At 45.9% G+C, this 26,709-nt stretch overlaps 1 protein-coding gene across 1 annotated transcript in view; it reads right to left on the bottom strand.

Annotated features, from left to right (window-relative positions):
- ano9b (anoctamin 9b) overlaps positions 1 to 26,709 on the bottom strand; it is a 202,344-nt gene that overhangs the window by 98,942 nt on the left and 76,693 nt on the right. The window contains exons 6-9 of the mRNA XM_070898654.1: positions 18,962 to 19,026; positions 16,584 to 16,643; positions 7,464 to 7,552; positions 2,538 to 2,672 (exon numbers count right to left, since the gene is read on the bottom strand). Of these exons, the coding sequence (XP_070754755.1) occupies positions 2,538 to 2,672; positions 7,464 to 7,552; positions 16,584 to 16,643; positions 18,962 to 19,026 (349 nt within the window). The remainder of the gene's footprint in view (positions 1 to 2,537; positions 2,673 to 7,463; positions 7,553 to 16,583; positions 16,644 to 18,961; positions 19,027 to 26,709) is intronic.

The following is a 26,709-nucleotide window of genomic DNA, read 5'->3' as shown; positions in this document are numbered from 1 at the left end:
CCCACTTTTTAAAAAAGGAGGGAGAGAGAAAACAGGGAATTATAGACCGGTCAGCCTGACCTCAGTAGTGGATAAACTGATGGAATCAATTATTAAGGATGTAATAGCAGCGCATTTGGAAAGAGGTGACATGATAGGTCCAAGTCAGCATGGATTTGTGAAAGGGAAATCATGCTTGACAAATCTTCTGGAATTTTTTGAGGATGTTTCCAGTAGAGTGGACAAGGGAGAACCAGTTGATGTGGTATATTTGGACTTTCAGAAGACTTTCGACAAGGTCCCACACAAGGGATTAATGTGCAAAGTTAAAGCACATGGGATTGGGGGTAGTGTGCTGACATGGATTGAGAACTGGTTGTCAGACAGGAAGCAAAGATTAGGAGTAAATGGGTACTTTTCAGAATGGCAGGCAGTGATTAGTGGGGTACGCAAGGTTCTGTGCTGGGGCCCCAGCTGTTTACACTGTACATTAATGATTTAGATGAGGGGATTAAATGTAGTATCTCCAAATTTGCAGATGACACTAAGTTGGGTGGCAGTGTGAGCTGCGAGGAGGATGCTAGAGGCTGCAGAGTGACTTGGATAGGTTAGGTGAGTGGGCAAATGCATGGCAGATGAAGTATAATGTGGATAAATGTGAGGTTATCCACTTTGGTGGTAAAAACAGAGAGACAGACTATTATCTGAATGGTGACAGATTAGGAAAAGGGGAGGTGCAACGAGACCTGGGTGTCATGGTACATCAGTCATTGAAGGTTGGCATGCAGGTACAACAGGCGGTTAAGAAAGCAAATGGCATGTTGGCCTTCATAGCGAGGGGATTTGAGTACAGGGGCAGGGAGGTGTTGCTGCAGTTGTACAGGGCCTTGGTGAGGCCACACCTGGAGTATTGTGTACAGTTTTGGTCTCCTAACTTGAAGGACATTCTTGCTATTGAGGGAGTGCAGCAAAGGTTCACCAGACTGATTCCCAGGATGGCGGACTGACCTATCAAGAAAGACTGGATCAACTGGGCTTGTATTCACTGGAGTTCAGTATAATGTGGATAAATGTGAAGTTATCCACTTTGGTGGCAAAAACACGAAGGCAGAATATTATCTGAATGGCGGCAGATTAGGAAAAAAGGAGATGCAACGATACCTGGGTGTCGTGGTACATCAGTCATTGAAAGTTGGCATGCAGGTACAGCAGGCGGTGAAGAAGGCAAATGGTGTGTTGGCCTTCATGGCTAGGGGATTTGAGTATAGGAGCAGGAAGGTCTTACCCGCAGTTGTACAGGGCCTTGGTGAGGCCTCACCTGGAATATTGTGTTCAGTTTTGGTCTCCTAATCTGAGGAAGGACGTCCTTGCTATTGAGGGAGTGCAGCGAAGGTTCACCAGACTGATTCCCGGGATGGCAGGACTGACATATGAGGAGAGACTGGATCGAATGGGCCTGTATTCACTCGAGTTTAGAAGGATGCGAGGGGATCTCATAGAAACATATAAAATTCTGACAGGACTGGACAGGTTAGATGCAGGAAGAACGTTCCCGATGTTGGGGAAGTCCAGAACCAGGAGACACAGTCTAAGGATAAGGGGTAAGCCATTTAGGACTGAGATGAGGAGAAACTTCTTCACTCAGCGAGTGGTTAACCTGTGGAATTCCCTACCGCAGAGAGTTGTTGATGCCAGTTCATTGGATATATTCAAGAGGGAGTTAGATATGGCCCTTACGGCTAAAGGGATCAAGGAATATGGAGAGAAAGCAGGAAAGGGGTACTGAGGTGAATGATCAGCCATGATCTTATTGAATGGTGGTGCAGGCTCGAAGGGCCGAATGGCCTACTCCTGCACCTATTTTCTATGTTTCTTTCAGATCAGCCATGATCTTATTGAATGGCGGAGCAGGCTCGAAGGGCAGTATGGCCTACCCCTACTCCTATTTCTTATGTTCTTATGTTGCTCATGTTGAATCAGAGGGAATACTGTTTTACAGAAGTGTTAGATAATAATATGCAAAATGTATCATTTTACTTCTGCCAAGAAATTTGATGCAGTACAATATCCTGCAACAAATCTTGTAATGTTGACCGTAGAGCACAACGTTCTCCGGCAATTTCTCTACTCACAGACAGTTTAATTTTAATCAGCGGTATGTTTTGAATATTGATGTTCTGCCTTTCTCAATCTGCCCAAGAGTGAAGAACATTGGTCCATCTGGTTCTCCAACAACTGCTTGTACAGTCAAGCACGTAGCTTGAGATTTCAGCCATTTTTACTGTCTATGATTTCTGGCTTTAGCTGCCTCAGCCTCTGAGAACAACCATTCATACGACCCCAATGTCACACTCACGGCTATAGCACATCCATGCCACAGCAAATATTATATCTATTAATGTCTGAACTTTTACAAATCTTTGAGCCAATTATCCTAATATTTCAGCAGATGTAGTTTAGTTGGTGATGTTAAACCGTCCTTACAAAATCTCATGTTATGAGCTGAGATATTCATACTCCTTTTGCACAATGATTGAAACACATGGTCGGTACTGTACCTCACTTGATTGCTTTCAAAGTAAAATAATCCATACAGAAAGACCAAGACTCCACATCCAGCAGCAGGAATTAGCATGGTGGTGTACCAGCCAAGCCAGGCAAAATACAGGGCAATCCGCTCTCCAAAATACTCCCTGCAAACAGAGATATAGAGCAAATCACTCAAGATGAACATCATCCTAAAAGTTATTTTTCTGCCCACACATTAATAGATTTGTGAAAAGGCTTCCATCAAAAGCAATTAATGCTGTGTGGGTTAACTTTTATTTTTACTAAAAGAGCTGGATAAATATTTGGTTAAGAACAGGGAGAGCGATATGTTTCCATATTTTGTTTCTAGCAAATTTCTCAGATATATTAACACTACTATTACCTGTGTTTTCTATGGCAGAAATCTTTCACTGGTTTGGGATTAACCAGCTAGAGAGCGCGCAGTTCCAGGAGTATTACATTTAAACATAGCACAACAAAAACATGTTTCAAGGACACATCTCCTCCTGAACCTATAGAGGCGGTGCTGTAATGGAGGGAAACTTATTTTTCCAGGGAACAGGTGTCAGTGCCCAAAGGTCAGGTATCCACATCTGGAATAAAATTGGCAACAAGGTCAATCTCGCCTCCACAATCTAACAGACCTCAGATGAGGTCAAGAAGAAATTTAATGACCTGTGAAGAAGTACGAAGGTAGTTCATGTAAAGAAATGGAAACAGGCAGGTATGGCGTATGGGAACATATATGGAAAGCTTCTTGTTACAGATGCAATCTATTGCCATTACATGAAGCAAATATGCCACTGTTCAAATTAACATGAAAATTGGCTACAAATGGAGACAATCCCCATATTTTTTTTTTAATCACTCTTTGGATGTGGGAACGTTAGCAAGGCTGGTATTTATTATTCACCTCTAGATGCCCTTGAGAAGGTGGTCATGGGCCTTCTTCTTGAACCGCTGTAGACCATGTGGTTAAAGTAGTCACACAATGCTGTTTGGTAGTGAGTTCCAGGATTTTGACCAAACAACAATAAAAGTATGGCAATATATGTTCCAAGTCAGGATGGTGTGTGACTTGGAGGTTATGGTGATCCCATACAACTGATGCCTTTGTCCTTCTAGGAGGTGGAGGTCACAGGTTTGGGAGGTGCTGCTGAAAAAGCCTTGGGTAGACAAAATGACAAGAACACGACCTTGTCATCACCACCACCTTGTTCCGCCAGAGGGACAAGTACAAGACATCGTGGCAACACCCTTGCTCCAAGCACTGGCACTTGTTCGACTACATCATCGTTCGAGCGAGGGATCGCAAGGACGAGTGCATCACCCGCACCATGACGGGGAGCCAAAGACTGCTGGATGGACCACCGCCTAATCCATTCCGTCATCAACATTAATATAGCCCCAAAGTGATGACGGCAACAGAAGCAATGCCGCAAAAAAAATCAACGCCGCGGCACTCAAAGACCCAGCTAAGAGAGCCCTATACAGCCAGCGCCTCACTGCCAACCTGGCGACCCTCGATGACCTCGAGACACAGAATGCCCACAGCACTTGGTCTGTCCTCAAGGCCTCCATAACCAGTGCCTGCGAAGAGATGCTTGGTCACTCAACCAGGAAACACCAGGACTGGTTTGATGAGAATGACCAGGAGATCCAAGAGCTAATAAACCACAAGCGCAGGGCATTTCTGAACCTAAAGCAACAACCCAACTCGGGAGCAGCAAAGCAGCTCTACAGATGGCTGAAGGCCAAGGTCCAACAAAAAACCCGCGACCTAAAGAATAGATCGTGGGTGGAGAAAGCACCAGGGATAAAGCAGTTGGCCGACAGCCATAACGTGCAAGGATTCTTCACCACAGTTAAGTCCATCTACGGCCCAAGCACCCAAGATCCCACCCCACTGCTGGCCAAGAACGGAGAGGTACTCATCAAGGACACTGCTGGAAGGAGCACTTCGAAGATCTCCTTAATCGAGACTCTGCCTTTGACACGAGTGTCCTCGACTCCATCCCGCAGCATGCGACCCACCACCATCTCAGCAAAACCCCAGCCCTGCATGAGGTAGAAAAGGCCATCCATCAGCTCAAGAACAACAGATGGAATCCCTGCTGAGGCACTAAAGTATGGCGGAGTGGCACAATTGGCGTGAATGCATGACTTCATCTCTCATCTGGAAGAAGGTGTGCATGCCTGGAGATCTCAGAGATGCCGTAATCGTGACCACCTTTTAAAAAGGTGACAAGTCCGACTGCGGCAACTATAGAGGAATCTCCCTATTGTCGGCCACTGGGAAAGGCATCGCTAGAATCCTCCTCAACCGACTTCTCCCTGTGGCAGAAGAGCTCCTCCCAGAGTCACAATGCGGATTCCGTCCACTAAGGGGTACAATGGACATGATCTTCACCGCGCTACAACTGCAAGAGAAATGCAGGGAACAGCACCAACCCCTGTACATGGCATTCTTTGACCTCACAAAGGCCTTTGACACTGTTAACTGCGATGGTACTATGGAGCGTCCTCCTCCATTTCGGCTGCCCCCAAATGTTTGTCGCTATCCTCCGCCTGCTCCACGACGACATGCAAGCCGTGATCCTGACCAACGGATCCACCACAGACCCAATCCACATCCAGACTGGTGTCAAGCAGGGCTGCGTCATCGCGCCAACCCCCTTCTCAATCTTCCTCGCAATGCTCCATCTCACGTTCAACAAGCTCCCCGCTGGAGTGGAACTAAACTATAGAACCATTGGGAATCTGTTCAACCTTCGTCACCTTCAGGCTAGATCCAAATCCGTCCCATCCTCTGTCATTGAACTACAGTACCCGGACGACGCTTGCGCCTGCGCAAATTCAAACTCCAAACCATCATCAACATTTTCTTCAAGGTGTATGAGAGCATGGGCCTTACACTAAACATCCATAAGACAAAGGACCTCCACCAACCTGACCCCATCACACAGCACTGTCCCCCGGTCATCAAAATCCACAGTGCGGCCTTGGACAATGTGGACCACTTTTCATACCTCAGGAGCCTACTATCCACATGGGCAGACATCGATGACGAGGTCCAACACCGCCTCCAGTGCGCCAGCGCAGCCTTCGGTCCCCTGAGGAAGAGAGTGTTCGAAGACCAGGACTTCAAATCTGGCACCAAGCTTATGGCCTACAGGGCTGTAGTGATATCCACCCTCCTATATGCTTCAGAGACGTGGACTCTATGCAGTAGACACCTCAAATCGCTGGAAAAATACCACCAACACTGTCTCCGCAAGAACCTGCAAATCCCCTGGGAGGATAAACGCATCAACGCCAGTGTTCTTGACCAGGCCAACATCCCCAGCATTGAAGCACTGACCACACTCGACCAGCTCTGTTAGGTGGGCCACATCGTCCACATGTCTGACACAAGACTCCCAAAGCAAGCGCTCTACTCTAAACTCCTACACGGCAAGTGATCCCCAGATGGGCAGAGGAAATGTTTCAAGGACACCCTCAAAGCCTCCCTGATAAAGTATAACCTCCCCACCGACACCTGGGAATCCCTGGTCAAAGACCAACCTAAGTGGAAGAAGAGCATCCGGGAGGGCGCTGCGCACCTCGAGTCTCGTCGCCGAGAGCATGCAGAAAACAAGCGCAGGCAGCGGAAGTAGCATGCGGCAAACCAGTCCCACCCACCCTTTCCTTCAACGACTGTCTGTCCCACTTGTGACAGGGACTATAATTCCTATATTGGACTGTACAGTCACCTGAGAACTTACTTTCAGAGTGGAAGCAAGTCTTCCTTGATTCCGAGGGACTGCCTATGATGATGATGGGTAGTTGCTGCAGTGCAACCTGTAGATAGTGCAAACTGCAACCACAGTACGCTGGTGGTAGAGGGAGTGAATGTTTAATCTGGTGGATGGGGTGCTGATGAAGCAGACTGCTTTGTCTAGGATGGTGTTGAGTTTTGTGAGTGTTGCTACAGCTGCACCCATCCAGGCAAGTAGAGGGTAGTTCATCTTGCTCCTGACTTGTTCCTTGCAGGTGGTGGTGAGCCTTTGGGGTGTTAGGAGGTGAGCCACTCAGCACAGAATACCCAGCCACAGCAATTATGTGGCTGTTCCACTTGAGTTTGGTCAATGGCGACCCCTCAGGATTGTGATGGTGGGGGACCCAGTGATGATAATGCCATTGAATGTCAAGAGGAGATGATGAGGTTCTCTCGTATTGGAGATGCCTGCACTTATATGGTGCAAATGTTATTTGTTAAGCCCGTGGGAGTACCTTCACCATATACATTGTAGCTATTCAAGAAGAAAGCCCCCCACCAACTTCTCAAGGGCAGCTAGGGGTAGACAATAAATTCCGGCCTTGTCCGTAATGCTCACATTTTTAAAAAATTGTACAAAAAAAATGTGTGGTGTATCTTCTGGCTACTTGGGGACCACAGTGTGACACGATTTGGATGCTCTGGGTCTGTCCCCCAATTCTCGAGCAACATTAATGACATGGGTCAGGAGATTAAGGAAGTATTCTCCATACTGAGGTCTGAAATGGTACTCTGTGCCAGTTGTATGCCACAGTCTCAACCTCTTAAGCAAACTCCTATTGCCACAGTATGACAATTTTCCATTTCTCACATTAGCCATCCTGTGGCCTATCTCAGTGAGACAATTCAGTGCCAAATTATTGGCAGTTGTGAGTGAGCTCATGCCAACGAAGTTGAGACTATCCAGATTTATTTAATATAACAATCAGAGACTTGCATCCCATCAGCACGTTTTACAGGTGAAAGTCAATGTCCTAACCTACCCAACCGCTTAGACCCTCCTGATGTTGTGCAATTTCATCCTCGAAGAACCATCCTTACAGCCACAATCTCAAGTACCAAATGAGTATATCACTATTTTATAGCCCTGGTCTAATAGGCCAGATTAGTGTATCACCTTATATCATTGATTGGTTGTTTCTTCAATAAGCATCTCCACTCAGCCCATTCAAGCCGCAACTTTCGTTCTTTGTCGCAAATGCCTTCCTAAATGAAACAAAAATAAATCAGAATCTCAACTGGGGCCTTTCCTAAAAGATTTAGTTCTCAATGCATTCAGCATCAGAGTCTCAAAATTGAAAGAATTTGTGGTTTCCCTTGCATGGTCAGTGGAAGGTTTATCAGTGACATCTTCAGCCTGAACAGTTCCTTTTGTTGGTGTTACCCCCATGTGCATGTCCAGGCTGCATTGACTACCACAATGTCCTTTCAAAATAGATTGAAATCTTGTAAATTACACCAACAACTTACATTTCTGAAGTGCTTCTTTCATATGGAAAGATATTTCAAAATGTTTTCCAGGGTGAAGGGAAAAACGGTGGATGCCAAGCAAGAGGGAGAAAAAAGTAAAAAGTCAGGGAGAAGGGAGCCTAGTCGAAGTTTCCACACCTCCGAATTTAGCCTGACATGGAAGGATCAAGTAATCCAGACCAGGGCATGTGTTGGTGAGAGTCAAAGAGAACAGTTCTGGTCTGCTGACATCAAATACTTTGGCTTATCCAGATCCTAATGTCAGACAGACAATTGCAGAGTGTAGCAATTGTGGAAAGGATGGAAGAAGCAGAGAGGTAAAGTTGGACATTGATGACATTTATATGGAAGCTCACCCTATATCGCTGAGGGACAGTATATAAATTATGAATATGGGACGGAGGCCTAGGGTACACTGATGGTCACCATGCTGGCTTGTAATGGAGATATCCTTGGAAGCAATGTAATCTTTGTTGCAACAGGAGAAAACAGTACCAGTGAAGTAGTCAACATTGTGAAAGGCAGTGGAGAGAGTGAGAAAAATGAGGAGAGATAACAATTCAGTCACCTCCACAGGATATTATTTGTGACTTTAGCTAATGCAGTCTCAGTGCTGTGAGGTTCTCAAACTGAGTGATGGGGGCACAGTTGTGAGGCAACAACGTAGTCCAGGACATTGAAAAGAAAAGGTTAAAGTTGGGTCATTTGTTGGAGAGAATGGTGGGACTGAGGATGCATTACTCTGAGATATCAGAGATGAAAGCCTGCTTCTCCAATTGACAATCATATCAGTAAGCTGATAATTGTGACTATATTATGAAGGTCAGCAACAAATGGAGGTGAAGTGCCAGCCAGCAGGAGGCAGCAAATATCAGCAGGGTGTCATACAATGTCCCTGACAAATGCCACAGAACGTTTTGCATTTGTCCACCCACGTCTACCAGAGCCTATTCTATGTTGGACAAGAGAATACAAAGAGAAAATTAAGTCAAAACAAATAAGATAAAATATTATATAACCTGAAAAGTTTCACCAGCTTATCAGTGATTCAAATTCACTGCAGGACTGGTAATAACTTCCACAGGCTCCTAGCTTCCTGTGCAGAAAATGTGTGGGACTCGAAGTGAGAAGCTTTTCTAGCAAATTGCATTTATATAGCGCTTTTAATGTAGTAAACATTTCAAGGATTTTCAGAAAGGTGAAAACAGGTGCTGAGCAATTATAGGAGAAAAATTAGAAGTGACAGAAGATATGGGGCTAGAACCTGCACTTTTTTTGCATGCTTAATGCCCACTTCACGCCCATTTTACCGCTGAAATGACATATAACGCCCAGATATCGCCCATTTAGCCACAAAATGGAAACTGATGCACATTTTTAGGAAACTTATCGCTGAGCGTTACTTTCCCCTGCCCACTTTTTTGGGGCGGAATCAGCAGAATGGGCGAAATCAACGCCCATAATATCGTCCAACGTTACTTTCCGCATTGATTTAACGCCGAGATTCAATAACACCGCCCGTCCACTTTTTTTTGTCGTGAAGATCATATTTACCGAAACTAACGCCCAGCAGATCGCCCAGCGCCAATTTCACCACCTCGCACACATATCGCCCACAATATTGCTCGCCCACAAAAGGTGGAACTGTTCTGAACGAATGCCAACGGTGTGGCTGGCATTTTTTAAATCCCACTCTTACGTGAGGAGTTGATATCTGAACGATTTGCCTGAAAAAGCGTTGATGTGAGTGACAACGCTGAGACACTGCTGTGTGTGTGCAGCTCAGACATCAATGGTGCCCATCACCTTGGTGCCAGTTAAAATTTACATTGATGTTAAGTTGTATTTAATCCTTTCATGTTAAAGAATCACCATTGTGTAATGGTCCAGCTATCTGAGACAATGCGCAACAAGGTTATGTTCAATAACAAAAATTTTATACCAACATTGGTCTGAAATCATAAGCATCACAGGCAATAACACCCAACCCCCGCCCACACCCCACTTTTTCCACCATTGACATAAATCACATGGTCAACATGTCCAGCAACACAGAATACAAAGGGACAGCAGGAGCGTGGTTCCCAGCCCCCATACATTGCAACAAGTTGCATACACCCAGATAGAGATATAACACAGCCATCACCTGCGGACATGTACCTCACTTTCCTTCCCCCCACCCTCCCCTTCTTCTCCCTGCCTCTACCCCTGCCCCTCCTCGCTCCACGGCGCTTGGCTGAGGAGCTCCTCAGGCGGTGCCTCATTGGGGGGGATGAAGGCAGATGCGGTCGTTGGATAGGTATGGGAGTGGGGGCTGCCGAGGGGGCAACATTCTCTGATGCAGAAGCAGGATCTTGGTCCTTGCTCTCATCTGTTGTTTGCAATGGTGGTGTGGAACCTAAGGGTGGAGTGCCACACTCGGGGACCACTGGAAGGCCTGTGCCAGCAGTGTTCCTGGCTATCGCATCCAGGGACTCCACCATCCGCGGAATGTACTCAGTCATGATGCCGGAGATGGTGGCCAGCTGTCGGGATATGCCCCCCAATGTTTCGATGAGCTGGTCACCAATGTCTACAGTCCTCCTGGACAACTGTACCATCTCTCCATTGTCATGTGGCGCTCGTGGAACAGATCTGCCATGTCCACGGGACCTCCGTGCAGTCAGCGCCGTCCTGGGAACAAATGGGGTACCCCGTGCCGAGGTGCTTGGGGCCGGTACCTCCAGAGTGGAGGTGGGAATTAACGGAGAACCACTAGATGGCCTTGGGGTGGAATGGCTTCTGGAGCGTGGCGATGCAGATTCCTCGAAGTCCGCGCTCTCATCCGTGGAGAACAGACCCAGCGGAATGACGGGCGTGAATCGGAGCTCCTCAGCACCAGATGTAGGACCGTCAGCCGACTCCTGCCCCGCTCCCATCTTCTGGCCTCTGTGGCCTTGCCTTGGGACGCGTTGCTGGCTGAGCTGCAAAACACAAATGAGATTATTAGAGGAGAAGGGAGTGCCAGGGTGACAAGGTGAGTCCAGCGCCACACACAGCATATGCACGACAAAAGCACCACCACTCTCAAGATCATCACAGACATCACATTTGCTGACCATCAATACATTTGCATTCCAATGATTGTCATTAGGGCATCATTATTTCTATGACAAATTTAGAAATCATCTATCATATATGATTGTTCGGATATGAGTGGGTGTGGCATCTATTGACTTTACATCACGCAATGGTGTAAGCTTTACTCACGTGGCATCACTTCAGGGTCTGCAGATGCATCCGTGGCTGTCCGGGGATGCTTCCCCACGAGTGTGAGCACACGCTCCTCCACCTCTGTGATGTCGCTGGGGACTGGTGGCCCCCCACCCGTTCGCCTCTGCACGGACCTCATCGTCGATAGCTTCTTCTGTAAAAGGTGACAGGACGACATGGCATGAGACCATGCGTGATATCATTGCTAGGTACAGTCACAGACACTGATACAACACATAACCAACAGATGTAATCATGATTATTCTGATAATTATCATTGTTTACCTAAAGATGTACACCGTGACTGCAGGCTTTGAGTAAAACATTCCCAATAAAAGTGAAAGACCTCACATCTGATGATAGTCACTCATGACTGTGACAAATCAAATTATATAAATATATAAGTACATGTAAATCAATGTAATACTTACTCTTGCGGATCCCACAAGGTCGTTCCATGGTTTGCAGCATTGGTTGCCCTCACGCACTTCGTTGGTCGCCGACAAGACCACCCTTAGCTATCTCGATCTATATCTTCTGATATGTCTTTGGGGTGGGCTTCCCATGCCCTCTCTGTGTCAAATCATCCCAGCGTAACTCGACCTCCTGCAGGTGGGAGGCATTTGCCTCATCCGAGAAGCTCCTGGCTCTTTTGTGCCCCTCTCCCACCTCACTGCTCTCTCCAGCGTCAGTCTCCACAGTGTGCTGTGATGCCCCCTCCTCTCTCTCCATTATAGGCCAAATTCGGTCAAATTTGTGGCTGGTAACAGCTACTTTTTGTTTGCCTACTTGCTGTGAAGCTCTAAAATCTCCTTCCTTCCTCCCAAAGCAGCCACACCACACCCAGACACGCCTTCAGTCCCTTTGAGCTCCCTGTCTCCTCTTCTGCACGTCATGATGACCCTTGACCTCCAGAATTGCGGGAATCGAGTGTTGCCGTGCCGTTGCTAAGAACAGCCACACTTTACGGAGGAAGGTCAAATAAATTTAACGCTACCGCCCATTTTATATCGCTCGCGGTAACGCCTATTTTCAAAAGTGGAAACTAGGTGCTTTGAGAATGGAAAAGAAGCCGGCGCTCTGAAAACCCTTTTTTAATGCCCACACCGGAAATCTTGCCCATTTTGGGGCGATAACCACAAAAGTGGAGGTTCTAGCCCATGGTCTTACTAGTAGTTTTGAGGAAGCTCTTAAAAGTAGGGCAAATTATAGCCAGGTGGACGGTTCATAGAAACATAGAAAATAGGTGCAGGAGTAGGCCATTCGGCCCTTCGAGCCTGCACCACCATTCAATAAGATCATGGCCGATCATGCACTTCACTACCCCATTCCTGCTTTCTCTCCATACCCCTTGATTTCTTTAGCCATAAGGGCCACATCTATATCCCCTTTGAATATATCTAACGAACTGGCCTCAACAACTTTCTGTGGTAGAGAATTCCACATGCTCACAACTCTCTGAGTGAAGAAGTTTCTCCTCATCTCGGTCCTAAATGGTTTACCCCTTATCCTTAGACTGTGACCCCTGGTTCTGGACTTCCCCAACATTGGGAACATTCTTCCTGCATCTAACCTGTCCAATCCCATCAGAATTTTATATGTTTCTATGAGATCCCCTCACATTCTTCTAAATTCCATTGAATATAAGCCTAGTCAATCCAGTCTTTCTTCATATGTCAGTCCTGTCATCCCGGGAATCAGTCTGGTGAACCTTCGCTGCACTCTCTCAATAGCAAGAATGTCCTTCCTCAGATTAGGAGACCAAAACTGTACACAATATTCAAGGTATGGCCTCACCAAGGCCCTGTACAACTGTAGTAAGATCTCCCTGCTCCTCTTCTCAAATCCTCCCGCTATGAAGGCCAACATGCCATTTGCCTTCTTCACCGCCTGCTGTACCTGTATGCCAACTTTCAATGACTGATATACCATGACACCCAGGTCTCGTTGCACCTCCATTTTTACTAATCTGTCATCATTCAGATAATATTCTGCCTTCCTATTTTTGCCACCAAAGTGGAAAACCTCACACTTATCTACATTATACTGCATCTGCCATGTATTTGCCCACTCACCTAACCTGTCCAAGTCACCCTGCAGCCTCTTAGCATCCTCCTCACAGCTCACACTGTCAACCAGCTTAGTGTCATCTGCAAACTTGGAGATATTACACTCAAGTCCTTCATCTAAATCATTAATGTATAATGTAAATACCTGGGGTCCCAGCACCGAACCTTGCGGTACCCCATTAGTCACTGCCTGCCATTCTGAAAAGGGCCCATTTATTCCTACTCTTTGCTTCCTGCCTGCCAATCGCTTCTCTATCCATGACAGTATATTACCACCAATACCATGTGCTTTAATTTTGCACACTAATCTCTTGTGTGGGACCTTGCCAAAAGCCTTTTGAAAGTCTAAATACACCACATCCACTGACTCCCCCTTGTCCACTCTACTAATTACATTCTCAAAAAATTCTAGATTTGTCAAGCATGATTTCCCTTTCATAAATCCATGCTGACTTGGACCAATCCTGTCACTGCTTTCCAAATGTGCTGCTATTACATCTTTAATAATTTATTCCAACATTTTCCCTACCACCGATGTCAGGCTGACCGATCTATAATTCCCTGTTTTCTCTCTCCCTCCTTTTTTAAAAAGTGGGGTTACATTAGCTACCCTCCAGTCCATAGGAACTGATCCAGAGTCTATAAAATGTTGGAAAATGACCACCAATGCATCCACTATTTCTAGGGCCACTTCCTTAAGTACTCTGGGATGCAGACTATCAGGCCCTGGGGATTTATCGGCATTCAATCCCATCAATTTTCCTAACACCATTTCCTGACTAATAAGGATTTCCTTCAGTTCCTCCTTCTCGCTAGACCCTCGGTCCCCTAGTATTTCCGGAAGGTTATTTGTGTCTTCCTTAGTGAAGACAGAACCAAAGTATTTGTTCAATTGGTCTGCCATTTCTTTGTTCCCCATTATAAATTCACCTGATTCTGACTAAGTGACCTACATTTGTCTTCACTTATCTTTTTCTCTTCACGTATCTGTAGAAGCTTTTGCAGTCAGTTTTTATGTTCCCTGCAAGCTTACTCTCATTTTCTATTTTCCCCCTCCTAATTAAACCCTTTGACCGCCTCTGCTGAATTCTAAATTTCTCCCAGTCCTCGGACTTGCTGCTTTTTTGGCCAATTTTTATGCCTCTTCCTTGGATTTAACACTATCCCTAATTTCCCTTGTAAGCCATGGTTGAGCCTCCTTCCCCGTTTTATTTTTACGCCAGACAGGGATGTACAATTGTTGAAGTTCATCCATGTGATCTTTACATGTCTGCCATTGCCTATCCACCGTCAACCCTTTAAGTATCATTCGCCAGTCTATCCTAGCCAATTCACGTCTCGTACTGTCGAAGTTACCTTTCTTTAAGTTCAGGACTCTAGTCTCTGTATTAACTGTGTCACTCTCCATCTTAATAAAGAATTCTACCATATTATGATCACTCTTCCCCAAGGGACCTCACACAACAAGATTGCTAATTAATCCTCTCTCATTACACAACACCCAGTCTAGGATGGCCAGCTCTCTAGTTGGTTCCTCAACATATTTATCTGGAAAACCATCCCTTATACACTCCAGGAATTCCTCCTCCACCATATTGCTACCAGTTTGCTTAGTCTAATCTATATGCAGATTAAAGTTACCCATGATAACTGCTGTACCTTTATTGCACACATGCTTAATTTCCTGTTTGATGCCATCTCCAACCTCACTATGACTGTTTGGTGGTCTGTACACAACTCCCACTAACGTTTTCTGCCCTTTGGTGTTCCGCAGCTCTACCCTTACAGATTCCACCTCATCCACGCTAATGTCCTTCCTTACTATTGCGTTAATCTCTTTAACCAACAACGCTACCCCACCTCCTTTTCCTTTCTGATATTTAAGTGGACTTATATTTACTCTGTATAGCCACCAGAGTGCTCATTACCCAGAGTCCCAAGGGATCCCATAATCCCTTGGGAGCACAGGTATTTAAGAAGGCTTCACAGGTTGGAGAGGCACTCTGGAGACCTGCAATAAAAGACTAAGGTCACACTTTACTTTGAGCTCATAGTGTTCAGTCTGACTCTTTCTCCATACACAACACTTTCAGTCTATCTTTCCTGAATATTGAATACCCTTGGATGTTGAGTTCCCAGCCTTGGTCACCCTGGAGCCATGTCTCCGTAATCTCAATTACATCATATCCGTTAACAGCTATCTGCGCAGTTAATTCATCCATCTTATTACGAATGCTCCTCACATTGAGACACAAGCCTTCAGGCTTGTTTTTTTAACACTCTTTGTCCTTTTAGAATTATGTTCATGGGAGAATTTCAGAATGTAGGCTCAAGAGTTCAAAAGTTCAGAACTGGACATATAGCAGAGGGAGGGGGAATGAAAAGGCTGCTAGATCGAAAGAGTGGAAATTGTGTGCAGACACGTAGGACTAGAGGAGGTTAGAGAGAAGTTTAGAGAGATAGGGCGGAGTGAAGAATTTATGAACAGGAGTTTGAATTCAATGCATTGGTGGATACGGGCCTTTTGAGGTTGACAAGTTTAGGAGTAATAGGAGACGAAAACATAGGGGCTGCGTTGGCTGCGTTGATGGGGAAGGAAGCTGAGGCAGTTGAGTAGATAATCTGAGTCTTTAAGGTGAAGAAGTTCATGAGCAGGTCAAATGTGATTTTAGAGTGAGGACAAAGGGAGCAGAAAAAGATAGGAGATATGGTTTGCTACTGGGAAGAAGTATTTAGGGTTGTCCTTATCATGCATGATGGTCCTACAATATTCAGATTTGGCTGAGGAAAGGGAGATACAGTACTTCTTAAATTGGTCTCGCTAACTCTGACAAGGGACAGTCAAGCCAAATGTATATCCTCAGCTAAGGATGCAGAGATAAGAATGGCAGCAGGGGGATAGCAGGGATCAGAGATAGTGGGGTGGGTGGATGAGGGCTTTAAAGATGGAAGCAAAGGGGCTGCTAAGCAAGTCAAGAGTGTAGGTCCAAGGGAGGAGAATTTGGGTGTTGGTAAAGAAGCTGCATGACTGTTTGCAGCATTAGAGATTATCAGATAGCAGAATTTTCAAGATGATGGATAATTTGAGAATTGATAGCAGATTCCATAACTATAACTACTGTTGTCCTTACATTGCACTTTCTAAAGAGTAAGGCATCTTCTTTGTTAGGGATTCAATGATTAGGAGCAAATTTTCAAAAAGGAAAGGTGTACTGAAAGTAAGAAAGAGTGAAGAGAAGCCGTAAGGCGAGGATTAGTACAAGACATCAAAATTAGAGTTATAGAACAGTGCACCAAAAGGGAAAATATTAATGTTATGTATTTTACTGTAATAGATGAACAATACTGCTCTTGTATTAATACTCCATTTAGGGGCTGGTGGTGTGATTGATCTGCTAGAAGTTGTACTCTTATATATGTGTTCAGTACAGGCTAAAACATGTTACCTTACAAATCGAGCATTGGTGTTCTGATCTCTGGGCTTTGCGATCTCTACAGTAGCATTTCTGCATTAAAATAAACAACAAATATAAAGGTTTAATTTACCAGAGAATCACAGATATAGAGATCTCGGACTTGAGTTTGCAAGACCCCACATCAGCCAGCGGAGCCACAAAATCAGTCCCATGATATTGTGCGCCCAAGTCCAAGCACATCCTTTTTTGCAAGGCACAATTTGGAGCCTTTTTGTGGACCTGCAGGAATGTGTAGACCTGATAAGTGTATGTAAATTTGATCCTGAAACTGGTTTTTCCAACATACTGCATGGCTTGGGCCACAGTGGTGACCTCGTCCATACAAATTTGGTGCAAATTTGCTTAGTCGTTTTGAAGTGAGATGGTAAGCTTCTTTTATGTTTTCAGGTACCTTAGACTGCATTTGCTCCATGCCTTAGTTGGTCTTGCTCAGCAGAATTCTACTTTGGGTTTCTTCCACTGCTAATAACTTTCATAGAATCATACAGCACAGAAAGAGGCCATTTGGCCTTTTGGAGCTATACAGTTAGTTCCACTTTCCTGCTCTTTCCCCATAGCACTGCAAATTTTTGGATGTATCTATTTGTACTAACTGAAATGCAGCCGTTTCTCTGATTGGTTCTCCAGACCAATTGCTGATTGGTCCCCTTGGGGGATAAGCCACACCCTGAAGTTCCTCTGGACCTGTGCTGCCTCCCACAGCCGAAGTCCATTACCCCAGTGTAAGTGCATCCCTCCGCCAGCTGAAGACCCTTACCCCAGCAATCTCTCTGCCAGCTGAAGACCCTTACTCCAGCAATCCCTTCGCCAGCTGAAGACCCTTACACCAGCAATCTCTCTGCCAGCTGAAGACCCTTACTCCAGCAATCCCTTCGCCAGCTGAAGACCCTTACACCAGCAATCCCTCTGCCAGCTGAAGACCCTTACCCCAGCAATCCCTCTGCCAGCTGAAGACCCTTACTCCAGCAATCCCTTCGCCAGCTGAAGACCTTTACTCCAGCAATCTTCCTCAGCTAATCCTCTAAGTATCTTTATTTCCAGTTTCAATGCACTGGCATATTTTCAGCCTGGCTCAATTACATTGTTTTGTTCGATGAATTTTGTGCTTAAGATAGGCATGTCAGAACTAGTAATAGAACAAGTTTCCACATGTTCTCCCAGTGCGAAGATTCTGCACGTCCACATCAGGTAAAGCACAGGTTAAATGCAGAGTAAAGTTCGCTCGACACTGTCCCATCAAGCACTTCCAAGTCAGGTATAGCATGGGTTAAATGCATAGTAATAATCCTTTGACTTTGCACCAACAATAGCATTAGACCCAATCATGTCTTGTACTGCACCAGTTTCATCTTTTTTCTTATTCTTTAGCAATAGTGGCTACATATGGGGTGTTGCTGATCTCAATTGCTTGCCATTTGGATTCACTGTTGCTTTGCCATCATAGTTCATCTGCTAACATCATCCAACTATCACTATGTCTTGGTCAAACCCTTCATCTTTCTGGGATCCTTCCTGGAAGACCGAGTGTACAATTGATTCACCCCTCCAGCATCATAAAATGACAGACACATCGTATTTTGACAATGTCTTCCTTGGCTCCAACAAGGCTATTCCAACTTCATTAGTGGTAAGGGGTATTCGTAAGAACCCCACTGCAGTGGATCAGCAGCAGCACAAACTCTTCCAATGTGGTATTCAGATTATGTGTGGCTTTATTAAATGAAACTCAAAGTAATGAATTTGTAGTAGTGGATGTGATTAAATCTCAGTATAATATTATAGTATCATTATGCCTGACTCCACCTTTAAACCCTGGTAAAATGTTTTGTGAATCCAGTTACTAAGGTCACACTCTTTTTAATTGTTAGTTGGTCGAGCTCCTTAAACAGTTTAATTGAAACTCTGTAATCCATCTATTGTTAGTTTGGCATTGGTAGCACTTTTGCTTCAAGATCAGGAGGTCATGTGTTCAAATCCCACTCCAGCACATGTTCTAGGCTGACACGTCAGTGCAGTACTGAGGGAGTGGAGTGCTGCATTGTTGGGAGTGCAGTCTTTTGATGAGCTGTTTAACCAAGGCCCCATCTCTTTGTTCAGGTGGATGTAAATTATCCATGCTGCTATTGAAGAAGAGTGGGAATTCTCTAATATTCCTCCATCAACCAAAAACAGATTGACTAGTCATTTGTCTCAATTTCTGGCTGTGGGGCCTTGCTATACGGAAATTGGCTAATGCGGTTGCCTACAAAACAAAAATGACTGCATTTCAAAAGTATGACTGTGCTTAATACAGCAATTTATAAATGTAAGTTCTTTCTTTTACTACAAGAACGAAGATTAGTATTTACCTCATGAAGTGGGAAGACCGCTTTAAATGTACCATCTTGCAGTAATTTGCGTAGAGAAATTCTGTCTAAGAGGGGAAAGAAACTATTAGTCAAGAAGCAGCACAGTCACTACCTATAGCAATGCAGTGACAAACCACCCCATCCTATATAACTGCCGACAGTTGAAAATCACATTTACCTCACTGGTTGCCTTCTGTACTGATTATTATTTTATTGAGATGTCCAGGTGAAGCGGAGGAGTTATGGGTGGGAAACCCGGAAGTGCAGGTTTCTCTGAACACCATGGAGTTTTAACTCCAGGGCGTCTGTGAATGTTTTTCCCCAGGTTCCCTGCCCGATAGCCAACCTGATTGACAGACTTGGCTGTCTGTCAGATGTCCAGGAGCAGGTAGGTTTAGTGGTGGCAGGGGGTGGGGGCTGGGTCGAGCGTGGTTGAAGGGGTAAGTGATCGCGGTGGATGCGGGGGGGGGGGGGGGCGAGGCTGGGGGTGGGGGTGGGGGGTAGTTTACAGGGTTAGCTTATTGGGCCTGGAGGAATTCCTGCTTCTACCGGCCCACAAGCTGTGCTGTAAAGACACTTATCTTATGGATCCAGCCCTTCTCGCCTCCCTTTACCTGCCAGGTTTCCTGGGGCCAAAGAAACCCAACCGACAGAAGTTAAAGATACAAACCTTGTTCAAGTGGCGGCACACAGTGCAGATTTCAATGACTGACCTGCCTTCTGAGAGCGGAATGGTCACCCACTCCTCATACTGCCTCCGTTGGGCAGGTTCAAAGCTTATTAGGGTTGTGTTTGAAATTCTTAACATTTTTACTTCCCACCCAACCCAAACCCACATGTTTTTGAGAGTTAAAATTAGCCCCAAAGGTTCTGCGCTAAGGGCATGTGACCGAAAGGAAGTTGAGGATCTTATTTACCAGCAAAAGAGTAATAGTCCTTGATCAAGTGTGGAAGAGTCATTGATATGGAGAGGGAACAGAGTGAGCAAGACAACTGAGCCCCAAGAAACTCCTGAGTTAAAGGAATACGTCAGGGAATGAGTTACCAGCAGCAGCTCAGGTACAACAATTTGAGAGAAACTAGATCATTAGGAACAAAAATGTGGTAACCTTTTTTTTTTAAATCGTTCACAGGATGTGGGCATTGCTGGCAAGGCCAACATTTATTGCCCTCCCTAGTTGCCCTTGAGAAGATGGTGGTGAGCCGCCTTCTTGAACCGCTGCAGTCCGTGTGGTGAAGGTGCTCCCACAGTGCTGTTAGGGAGGGAGTTCCAGGATTTTGACCAAGTGACGATGAAGGAACGGCCGACATATTTCCAAGTCACAATGGTGTGTGACTTGGAGGAGAACTTGCAGGTGATGGTCTTCCCATGCGCCTGCTGCCCTTGTCCTTCTAGGTGATAGAGGTCGTGGGTTTGGAAGCTGCTGTCGAAGAAGCCTTGGCAAGTTGCTGCAGTGCATCTTGTAGATGGTACACACTGCAGACACGGTGCGCCGGTGGTGGAGGGAGTGAATGTTGAAGGTGGTGGATGGAGTGCCAATCAAGTGGGTTGCTTTGTCCTGGATGGTGTTGAGCTTCTTGAGTGCTGTTGGAGCTGCACTCATCCAGGCAAATGGAGAGTGTTCCATCACACTCCTGACTTGTGCCTTGTAGATGGTGGAAAGGCTTTGACACAAGAGCTGAGACAATTGCTGCAGAATACCCAGCCTCTGACTTGCTCTTATAGCCACAGTATTTATGTGGCTGGTCCAGTTAAGTTTCTGGTCAATGGTGACCCCCAGGATGTTGATGATGGGGGATTTGGCGATGATAATGCCGTTGAATGTCAAGGGGTGGTGGTTAAACTCTCGCTTGTTGGAAATAGTCATTGCCTGGCACTTGTGTGGTGCGAATGTTACCCGCCACTTATCAGCCCAAGTCTGAATGTTGTCCAACTCTTGCTGCATGCATGCATGGACTGCTTCATTATCTGAGAAATTGTAAATGGCACTGAACACTGTGCAATCATCAGCGAACATCCCCACTTCTGACCTCACGATGGAGGGAAGGTGATTAATGAAGCAGCTGAAGATGGTTGGGCCTAGGACACTGCCCTGAGGAACTCCTGCAGCGATGTCCTGGGGCTGTGATGATTGATCTCCAACCACAACCATCTTCCTTTGTGCTAGGTATGACTTCAGCCAGTGGAGAGTTTTCCCCCTGATTCGCATTGACTTCAATTTTACTAGGGCTCCATGGTGCCTCACTCAGTCAAATACTACCTTGATATCAAGGGCAGTCACTCTCACCTCACCTCTGGAATTCAGCTCTTTTGTCCATGTTTGGACCAAGGTTGTAATGAGGTCTGGAGCTGAGTGGTCCTGGCAGAACCTAAACTGAGCATGTGAGCAGGTTATTGGTGAGTAAGTGCTGCTTGATCACACTGCCGACGACACCTTCTATCACTTGGCTAATGATTGAGAGTGGGCTGATGGGGTGGTATTTGGCTGGATTGGATTTGTCTTGCTTTCTGTGGATAGGACATACCTGGGCAGTTTTCCACATTGTTGGGTAGATGCCAGTGTTGTCATCATCATAGGTGGTCCCTCGAACGAGGATGACTTGCTTCCACATGAGTTCACAGATGTTTCAATGAAGGACCCGATGTTCCAGTCCTGAACTCCAATTGAGGGGGTGGAAGATGCCTGTGCCTAGATTTTTTTAACGTGTGATGACCATTGCACACCAGCCACCACACGGGCTTGACAAAGCTAGGCCTTTATCCAGTGGCAAGGGTTAACCAGGACGACTGGAGACCTGCCCTGCTGCACGGACCTAGTGCGTACACATATCGCAGTGTGGGCTGGCCCGTGCTGCCCCTGAGCCCTCGGCTCTTCTGGGCCCCGTACCCTCATTCACCGCACCTCCGCCACAACCACTCGCCGCTCCTCCGTCACAAACATTCGCTGCACCTCCGCACCAAACATTCGCTGAACCTCCGTCACGATCACCCACCAAATCTCAGCCACGATCCCTCATCACTCCTCCGCCTCGATCACTCGTCGCAAGTCCGCCATGACCTTCCTGCTCCTCTGCTGTGCCAGGGCCCCGCCATGGATAGCCATGAAGCCATGAAGTGACTCATTTACAAATGAAAAGACTGGTCTGAAAAGGTTTGCTTTGCAGCAGTGTGGAATCAGATTTGCAAATTTTGTGACATCAATCTCTGCCCTTCTCACAATTCCTCACCAGCATTGCCGGAAATAGTCAGTAAAGAGCCAATAATATTGTAACCACACAAATCAGATCATTCCTGTGCTCAGTCTCCTAACTGAAATATGTACAACACAAAGTAAAATCACTGATTTTCCTTTTGTGAATACAAATTATTACATTCATTTATTGTAATAGCAGCTAGTTAGCATCTGAGCTAGTTAGAGTGGGTGAGAGCTCAAATGAACAGGACCCCAAGAAAGAATGCAAAAGGAAGGAGGCAACAGAGCAGAGTAGCACTGGGGTAAGTGTAAACCACAAGGTGATAGGAAGGGACAATATGTATGAATATAAAGGGGCTGCAGGAGGGGTCAAAACTAAAAATCATGGTTTAAAAACTAGTATTAAAACACTCTACCTAAACGCACGCAGCATTCGAAATAAAGTAAATGAGTTGACGGCACAAATCATTACAAATGGGTATGATTTGGTGGCCATTACAGAAACGTGGTTGCAGGGTGGCCAAGACTGGGAATTAAACATACAGGGGTATCTGACAATTCGGAAAGATAGGGAAAGGAGGTGGGGTAGCTCTGTTAATAAAGGATGATATCAGGGCAGTTGAAAGAGACGATATTGGCTCTAATGAACAAAATGTTGAATCATTGTGGGTGGAGATTAGAGATAGTAAGGGGAAAAAGTCACTGGTGGACGTAGTTTATAGGCCCCTAAATAATAACTTCACGGTGGGGCGGACAATAATCAAGGGAATAATAGAGGCATGTGAAAAAGGAACGGCAGTAATCATGGGGGATTTTAACCTACATATCGATTGGTCAAATCAAATCGCACGGGGTAGCCTGGAGGAGGAATTCATAGAATGCATATGGGGTTGTTTCTTAGAACAGTATGTTACAGAACCTACAAGGGAGCAAGCTATCTTAGATCTGGTCCTGTGTAATGAGACAGGAATAATAAATGATCTCCTAGTAAAAGATCCTCTCGGAATGAGTGATCACAGTATGGTTGAATTTGTAATACAGATTGAGGGTGAGGAAGTAGTGTCTCAAACGAGCGTACTATGCTTAAACAAAGGGGACTACAGTGGGATGAGGGCAGAGTTGGCTAAAGTAGACTGGAAACACAGACTAAACAGTGGCACAATTGAGGAACAGAGGAGGACTTTTAAGGAGCTCTTTCATAGTGCTCAACAAAAATATATTCCAGTGAAAAAGGGCGGTAAGAGAAGGGATAACCAGTCGTGGATAACCAAGGAAATAAAGGAGAGTATCAAATTAAAAATCAATGCGTATAAGGTGGCGAAGGTTAGTGGGAAACTAGCAGATTGGGAACATTTTAAATGACAGCAAAGAATGACTAAGAAAGCAATAAAGAAAGGAAAGATAGATTACGAAAGTAAACTTGCGCAAAACATAAAAACAGATAGTAAAAGCTTTTTACAGATATATAGAACGGAAAAGAGTGACTAAAGTAAATGTTGGTCCCTTAGAAGATGAGAAGGGGGATTTAATAATGGGAAATGTGAAAATGGCTGAGACCTGAAACAATTATTTTGCTTCGGTCTTCACAGTGGAAGACACAAAAACCATGCCAAAAATTGCTGGTCACAGGAATGTGGGAAGGGAGGACCTTGAGATAATCACTATCACTAGTGGGGTAGTGCTGGACAGGCTAATGGGACTCAAGGTAGACAAGTCCCCTGGTCCTGATGAAATGCATCCCAGGGTATTAAAAGAGATGGCGGAAGTTATAGCAGATGCATTCGTTATAATCTACCAAAATTCTCTGGATTCTGGGGAGGTACCAGCAGATTGGAAAGCAGCTAATGTAACGCCTCTGTTTTAAAAAGGGGGCGGACAAAAGGCAGGTAACTATAGGCCGGTTAGTTTAACATCTGTAGTGGGGAAAATGCTTGAAGCTATCATTAAGGAAGAAATAGCGGGACATCTAGATAGGAATAGTGCAATCAAGCAGACGCAACATGGATTCATGAAGGGGAAATCATGTTTACTGGAATTCTTTGAGGATATAACGAGCATGGTGGATAGAGGTGTACCGATGGATATGGTGTATTTAGATTTCCAAAAGGCATTCGATAAGGTGCCACTCAAAAGGTTACTGCAGAAGATAAATGTACGCGGAGTCAGAGGAAATGTATTAGCATGGATAGAGAATTGGCTAGCTAACAGAAAGCAGAGAGTCGGGATAAATGGGTCCTTTTCGGGTTGGAAATCGGTGGTTAGTGGTGTGCCACAGGGATCGGTGCTGGGACCACAACTGTTTACAATATACATAGATGACCTGGACGGAGTGTAGTGTAACAAAATTTGCAGATGACGCAAAGATTAGTGGGAAAGCGGGTTGTGCAGAGGACACAGAGAGACTGCAAAGAGATTTAGATAGGTTAAGCGAATGGGCTAAGGTTTGGCAGATGGAATACAATGTCGGAAAATGTGAGGTCATCCACCTTGGAAAAAAAAGCAGTAAAAGGGAATATTATTTGAATGGGGAGAAATTACAACATGCTGTGGTGCAGAGGGACCTGGGGGTCCTTGTGCATGAAACTCTTTTTGGAGTTTACCTGCAAGACAAAAACATTAATCGGTGCCACCCGCCCTGGATGACACACCAGACATTTACAAGGCCCTCTTTTTTTCCTTTTTTTGGGTTTTTTTTTGGGCACTAAAATCAAATTTTCCTTTTTCCAGTGCCCCCTATAAAAGGGGAGGGGGACACTAAAAGCACCGGCAATTAAAACAAATTAAACTTTAAAACGTAAAATCAAATTAAAATTTGGTTGCCGGGCGTGATGATGCACTCCAGTCCCTCCGGTGCCCACCTCTCGCGGAAGGCCGCGAGTGTACCGGTGGACACCGCTTGCTCCATCTCCAAGGACACCCTGGACCGGATATAAGAGTGGAAGAGAGGCAGGCAGTCAGGTTGAACGACCCCCTCGACCGCCCGCTGCCTGGACCGGCTGATGGCTCCCTTGGCCGTGCCCAGGAGCAGTCCTACGAGGAGGCCTTCGGACCTACCCGCTCCCCTCCGCACAGGGTGCCCAAAGATCAGGAGAGTGGGACTGAAGTGCAGCCAGAATTTCAGGAGCAGCCCCTTCAAATAATGGAACAGGGGCTGCAACCTTGTGCACTCAATAAAAACATGGAACACGGACTCCTCCAGACCGCAGAAATTGCAGGCGGCCTGGGAGTCCGTGAACCGGCTTAAAAATTTATTGCACGGCACTGCTCCGTGCACCACCCTCCAGGCCAAGTCCCCGATGAATAGTGGGAGGACCCCTGCGTAGAGTGCCCTCCATCGGGGACCCCCGCCTCCTCCGGACGGCAGGATGGTACGCCATGGCGTGTCCGGACGGCAGGCGAGGATGGCAAAGTTGAGAGTGTGCAGGAGCAGCCCGTACAGGAAACCCCTCCGCGCGGAACTGAAGGGCACGGAGGGGATTTCCCTGAGGCGGCTCAAGTTGTGAGGCGCCGGCCCCCGAGGGAGGTTCCGGGATTTGGCGCCAATGAGGAATTCCGTCCGGACGGGGGTCAGTTCGGACGGGATCTCCCCACGTGCTTGAGCCTCCTCGATGCACCTAACAGAGTCAGGGCCCAAAGCTGTTTTTAGCGACTTCCTTGTGCATGAATCCCAAAAAGTTAGTTTGCAGGTGCAGCAGGTAAACAGGAAGGCGAATGGAATGTTGGCCTTCATTGCGAGAGGGATGGAGTACAAAAGTAGGGAGGTCCTGCTGCAACTGTATAGGGTATTGGTGAGGCCGCACCTGGAGTACTGCGTGCAGTTTTGGTCACCTTTCTTAAGGAAGGATATACTAGCTTTGGAGGGGGTACAGAGACGATTCACTAGGCTGATTCCGGAGATGAGGGGGTTACCTTATGATGATAGATTGAGTAGACTGGGTCTTTACTCGTTGGAGTTCAGAAGGATGAGGGTGATCTTATAGAAACATTTAAAATAATGAAAGGGATAGACAAGATAGAGGCAGAGAGGTTGTTTCCACTGGTCGGGGAGACTAGAACTAGGGGGCACAGCCTCAAAATACGGGGGAGCCAATTTAAAACCAAGTTGAGAAGGAATTTCTTCTCCCAGAGGGTTGTGAATCTGTGGAATTCTCTGCCCAAGGAAGCAGTTGAGGCTAGCTCATTGAATGTATTCAAATCACAGATAGATAGATTTTTAACCAATAAGGGAATTAAGGGTTATGGTGAGCGGGAGGGTAAGTGGAGCTGAGTCCACGGCCAGATAAGCCATGATCTTGTTGAATGGCGGAGCAGGCTCGAGGGGCTAGATGGCCTACTCCTGTTCCTAATTCTTACGTTCTTATGTTCTTATGTTCAGTACTTATAATCTGTCTGGACACATTTCAAATAGCTGTACTGGAACAGCTTAGCTAGAGGCGTAGCTAGCTCTGGAGCACAAGTCTTCAGCCCGACAGCCGGGTTTTTGTCTGGTCCTATAGCTTTTGATGAATCGAATTGGCTGAAGACTGGCTTCTGTGATGGTGGGGACCTCAGGAG

The sequence above is a fragment of the Pristiophorus japonicus genome, chromosome 14, assembly GCF_044704955.1.
Source record: "Pristiophorus japonicus isolate sPriJap1 chromosome 14, sPriJap1.hap1, whole genome shotgun sequence".
Lineage (NCBI taxonomy): Eukaryota > Metazoa > Chordata > Chondrichthyes > Pristiophoridae > Pristiophorus > Pristiophorus japonicus.
This window is presented reverse-complemented; position numbering and strand designations above follow the sequence as displayed.